General features: G+C 49.3%; 1 protein-coding gene across 1 annotated transcript; it reads left to right on the top strand.

The window, feature by feature from the left end:
• The first annotated feature begins 276 nt into the window (after positions 1 to 276).
• IGFBP1 (insulin like growth factor binding protein 1) lies at positions 277 to 5,180 on the top strand. The gene is made up of 4 exons (XM_040259796.1): positions 277 to 702; positions 2,239 to 2,423; positions 3,512 to 3,640; positions 4,500 to 5,180. Exons 1-4 carry the CDS (start codon positions 357 to 359, stop codon positions 4,629 to 4,631), a joined length of 792 nt encoding a protein of 263 aa, XP_040115730.1. The 5' UTR covers positions 277 to 356; the 3' UTR covers positions 4,632 to 5,180.
• The last annotated feature ends 614 nt before the right edge of the window (positions 5,181 to 5,794 follow it).

The raw sequence follows: 5,794 nt of genomic DNA, 5'->3' as shown, positions 1-5,794 counted from the left end.
TGGCCGTGCGCTCCTGGCTGGAATTGCACTTTGGCTCCAGGTCTGAACCTTAACAACAGGACAAACAGTCTGAAACGTGGACCGTTTGCCCTCCTTCCACCCACGGTTTGCGCAGGGCTGTGCACGTACAAACAAAACAAACTTATTTTGAACACTGCCCTGGAGCACGCGGCGCTGCCAATCATTAACCGCTGGTTAAGGTGGCCCAGCCTGCACCCTTCAAAAGGCGCACGCGGTGCTCAGCGAGCATCGGCCACCGCTCCTGCGCCACCGCCACCACTCAGGCAGCATCCGCCAGCCGAGCCACCCCTACCGCCCAGCGAGCGCCGGTTCCTGTCTGCCACCCACCGCTGGAGATGCCCGAAGTCCTTGCTGTCCGAGCCTGGCCGCTTCTGCTATCGCTGGCCGTTCAGCTCGGCGCGACGGTCGGCGCTCCCCAACCCTGGCGCTGTGCGCCCTGCTCCGCCGAGAGGCTGGCGCTCTGTCCGCCCGTGCCCGCCTCGTGCCCGGAACTCACCCGGTCCGCGGGCTGCGGCTGCTGCCCGATGTGCGCCCTGCCTCTCGGAGCTGCATGCGGCGTGGCTACTGCTCGCTGCGCTCGCGGGCTCAGCTGCCGCGCCCTCCCTGGGGAGCCGAGGCCCCTGCACGCCCTCACCCGAGGCCAGGGAGCCTGCATGACCACGCCCAGCGATGAGGCCACAGGTACCACCGTCTCCTCACCTGGGTTCCTCCACTGGGACAGATGGGGTAGGAGGCTCGGGCAAGGCAGGGAAGCGTGCTCCACCAAAGCCAGCAGAGAGCAAACCCGGCCAGGCTCAGAGCTTGCAGCCAAAGCGTGGCAGGGGAAAGGATTTTAAGTCGCCCAGATGAACCCTATTGTGTGGTCCTGCAGGGGCGCTCAGGATTAGGGAGGACACACACAACTTGGTGAGAGAGTTGGGGAGGGAGCCCAGAGCCCCTTTGGCAGCCCACTGACCTATAGAAACCTGGACATGAGAAAGGAGGGAGGCCATGGGGATGCCCAGGCAGTGGGTGCCACTCCAGGTGCCCCTGGCTCTCCTCTTTGCCATTTTCCAGAAGGTCTGCAGTGGGAGCCCATCCTGCTGGCCTCCTGGGAAGTGTTTGGAATGTCCTTTGTAATATACGTCCTGTGCAGACCGTTATGTGCTTACCAGATGTTTACAGAACAAAATGTGAAAGTTTAGGTTAAAAACATCACTTGCATTCATTGCCATAGAAAAATGGTGTTTGATGTGTGTGCCGCCTGCTCAGAACTTGACAATTAGAGCTTTCCCGAATTTAGCAGTGATTTATTTGTAGTGGGAAGCAGAGGAAATACCCGCTTCTCTACCCTCTCTCCCTACCTCCGTCCTGGCAGCTGCGTGTCCAGTGTGGTTCTGTGATTCTTGGAGCCTTTCTGTGGCTCTTTGTCCTGATGGGGGTCTGCTGGAGGGGAGACGGTTTTTCTTCTGGTTCTCTGCCTTCAGAGTCAATGAAATGGAGTCATCTCCGTGGCCCTCAAAGGATAGGGCACCCCCACTCCAGGGGAGTCCCACAGGAGAGCCAGTTCTCCATCATTCTGTCCATGTACCAAACCCAAACCTTAGGACTCTCTGCATGAAATCTGGTGACCCTCTCTCCTCTTCCCAGGGTTTTAAAGAAGTCTCTTTGACTGTGGGAAGGCAGAGTCCCTGGAAAAGAAGAGAGCAGAACTGTAGTGTAGACCCCACCTCTGAATGAACCCTACCACCTGTTCATAGGGAATTACTAAAATGCCCATTTTATGGATGGGAAAGAAGAGGATGGGGTGAGGATTTGAATTGTGGTTTAGTCATTAAGTTGTGTTTGACTCTTGTAACCCCATGGGCTATAGCCCACCAGGCTCCTCTGTCCATGGGATTCTCCAGGCAAGAATATTGGAGTGGGTTGCCATTTCCTTCTCCATTTGAACTGTAATCCATGGCTTTCTCAGGGCTCTTCCCAGGCTTTGACAAATGTGCATTTGGCTACATTAGAAGCAGAATCACAGGGCACTCTTGCCTTTGGTATTGCTGTTGGGTTACCCCTCTACCCAGAAACCACTAAAAGTTCCTTTAAAGAGGAAGTAGGCAAAACTCTGGGTCAGTATGACCATCCTGTCCCTGTTTGGTTTTGTGGGAAGGGAAGTAACTTCAGGGGGTCACAAGTGCAGATGCTTCAGTGAGGGGGGCTCATGGGCTTTTGTTTTTCCATTTTCAGATACAAAAGACACCACCAGCCCAGAGAATGTGTCCCCGGAGAGCTCAGAGATAACTCAGGAGCAGCTTCTGGACAATTTCCACTTGATGACCGAGTCCAGTGAGGACCTGCCCATCCTCTGGAATGCCATCAGTAATTATGAGAGCTTGAAGGCTCTTGAGATCAGTGACGTCAAGAAGTGGAAGGTGAGACCCTTGAAGCAGGTGGAACCTCTAGCTTGAACCTGCTGGGCCCTGCCAGTTTGGTCCTGACCCCTGGCAATAAGCACATACTTTCCCAAAGCCTAGCAGACATTCCTCAGTTTCAACAAAGGAACCTGCTGGATAGAAAGAAAATGCAGTCCATGCTGTGCAACGTTAGATGCATTACTTCATGTCTCTGAGCTCATCTCTAAAATAAGGGTGTCAGACTAGCAGTGTCTAAAGAGCACTAAGCTGTTCTTATCTTCTCCTGTCGCATCTTTTTCCCCACTTTTAAGAAGTTGTGTTAAAATATTCATAACATAAAAGTTAGCCCTTTAACCATCTTAAAGTATAAAGTCTAGTGGCTTTAAGTACGTTCACATTATTTTGCCTTTTCATCTTCCTAAATGAAAACTCTGTCCCCATTAAACACAAGCTCTGGGTAGCATCTTAATTGGTGTCTATTTTCAGTTCTACCACTTGAGGGCGACAAAGAATCAAAGTTGGAGTGACGGTTCCTTTGTGAAACCAAAAATCACTTCTGCAAACATGCATCATCAGAACAGTGGAGGATTGAACTGTTTTCTAGGCACTTCAGAGTTTAATCTGGAAATGATAACAATAGGGAAAAGTTCATCCTTATTTCAGATTGTTCAAATGAATGCCTTAATCCTCAATGAATTTGGCTTATGTGAACTAACCTTGTAGAGGAAAGTAGCACAAAATTTAGAAGTCTCTGCTACTAAGTCCTCCATTCACAAAGTTGTGCCCAGATGACTGGGGGCAGAATTATCCATGGTGGGGAGGGGAGGCAGGAGAGTCGAAGAGCTCATGGGGTTAGTGATGCTCTTGATTCCTTTAGGTGCTTAGCGAATGTTCAGGAGGGAGGGCATGGGGTTCCCATCTTTTATGTTAACAATTCAGGACAGAGATTAGCCACCCTCCTTCTACAGGTGAGAGAGTGAGGCCCAGGGAAGGAGGGTCCAGGCCTGTGCTCAGAGCCCACATAAAACCTTCTGCATTCACTCCCCACCTCCACTTGAGGCTGACAGTACACTGTCCTTTATCCCAATGTCAATTTTTCCTTTTAGGAGCCCTGCCAGCGAGAACTCTACAAAGTGCTGGACAGATTAGCCAGGGAGCAGCAGCAGGCAGGAGACAAACTTTATAAATTTTATTTGCCAAACTGCAACAAGAATGGATTCTATCACAGCAAACAGGTATGTGCATCCTCACAGGATAGCCCCTGCTACTCACACCTCTGTTAAGCCAGTGTTTCAGTGAACAGGGTGTCCAGCTCCAAGTAAGCACTGTGAAGCCCCATAATTGATCATATCATGTAAGACTGATTTCTCTGGGACTAGGAGCCATTAGCCTCTGGGAGCCTGAAGATCAGCTTGGTGCTTACTGTCAGTGGGGGACACTAGACTCAGGGATCCTGGGCTGAGTGTTATTCTGTCATCCAGCAAGTCTGAGCAGGTGGGAACCTTCACAGGCCCCTCAGGATCTCAGTTTCTCACCATAATAGAGAGAAAGAGGACAACTCTACTTAGGAAAATGATGATCTGTTTCGACATCTCTCACATTTTTCTCCCTACAAAGGAAAGTAAATGAACTTTATAATTCAATACAATAGCATTGTTTCTTGGATAATAAATGAGATTAACAAACCAAGACCTAATTTTGAAGAGCGCTTTCAGACTCAGTGAAGCCCAGATTCTGTGAGTATTTCTGGAGGAAACTGAGGACCAGGAAGTGCTTTGTAACAGATGAGGAATTTGTCAGAGAAGGTCTGCCATGCATGGACAGGCTCCCTCTGGGCTCAGCAGCTCTGATGTATGGGCTGTGAAGCAAACAGTTGTGCACATGCTACACCATTCAACACACACCTGACGTCCTTATTGCACCGGGCACTTGATCTTTGTCTCCACTGTGATGTAGGCTTTGCCCTCAGTCATGGTCACAGCCAGTTTGGGGGGCTGGGTTGCTCACAGTTGGTTCTGAGCTGGGCAGCACGGAACTCCCCCTCCCTCTCAGCTTCACTGGGGCTGCTCTTGACCTTGATCCTTCTCTTTGCAGTGTGAGACGTCGCTGGAGGGAGAGCCTGGGCTCTGTTGGTGTGTCTACCCTTGGAGTGGGAAAAGGATCTTGGGGTCTGTGGCCATCAGAGGGGACCCCAAATGCCAACAGTATTTTAACTTACAGAACTGAAAACAAATGCAATATGATTGAATTCCTGCACATGAAATATTTAAGTACATAGTATATTTATACTCTGAAATACACACACACTTTTATATAGAGAGATGTATATGTATATATATGTAGGAATTACTTTTTTATACTCCACATATTACTTGTAGTTTATTTATTCACCATAAATTTATTTTTTCTACACAGTAACTTGTGTTATATTAATTTATATATCATGAAACACTTCCCATCATGTTGTATGTAAATACTTGTATTTTAGCTCTTCAGGGGTTCGTGCTTCTGTCTTAAAGAGTGTAGGAAAATATTGCCTAGCAAGTAGCAATGATTTTTTTCAAGTGATTCAATGGAAGATGTTTAAGCTGCATGTAAGAATGATTTACTTTATTTACCGTGTTTAGTGTAAATTGGCAGGGAAACTTAAATGTTGATTATGTAGTCAAAGCTACATGTGATGATATCATTAAATGTTAAAATATGCATTGGATATATTGTCAAACATGAGAACACAGTGTAAACATGGAATAAATGTCCCACCCTGGAACATTGCTACTGTCGTGGACATTGGTTGAACATAACGTCTTCTTCCTTCCTGAATTCCTTCCGTCCTCCATCCTGCCCCTTCTTTGTGCAGCATTGGTGATTAGCATCTGCAGGCTCCTTGTACCCACAGCTGGCAGGTCTGCTCTGCCTACCCCACTGCCCAGGGCACCCCTCCCTTTGCAAGCCCTAAGCTCTCCACTAGCTCTTCCCCTTCCTCTTGAAAACAGGCCAGGGTTTCTCCCATTTCAGTGCAAGATAGAATCACTGCCTTAACCTCCCCCTTGCCTGTCTGTTCTCTGACTCTGCCTGACCCTGTCCTCTGCAGGCTACAGTGGTGTCCTCCATGATGGCACCGTTGGCCCCTCTGTTTGCCTGACTGAGCCTTGAGCTCACAGTGTGAGTCCTCTGTTTTGTGGATCTCTCTCTCTCTTTAACTATTCTCTGCTTGCTTTTCCTGACACCACCCCTTCCTCATTCCTGCCTGCCCTGCTGACTGCTCCTTCCTTGTCTCCTTTGGATGGGCATCTCATCCCTCGTAGTGGACCTCACCAGGTCCCTACCTGATCTAGGCTCCCCATCTTGGGTCTGCCCCGTCACGGTCTGACCCCACGTCTGCTCCC

The sequence above is a fragment of the Oryx dammah genome, unplaced genomic scaffold (genome assembly GCF_014754425.2).
Source record: "Oryx dammah isolate SB20612 unplaced genomic scaffold, SCBI_Odam_1.1 HiC_scaffold_18, whole genome shotgun sequence".
Classification (NCBI taxonomy): domain Eukaryota; kingdom Metazoa; phylum Chordata; class Mammalia; order Artiodactyla; family Bovidae; genus Oryx; species Oryx dammah.
The sequence above is the reverse complement of the archived record's forward strand: the minus strand, read 5'-3'. Positions and strand labels throughout refer to the sequence as shown.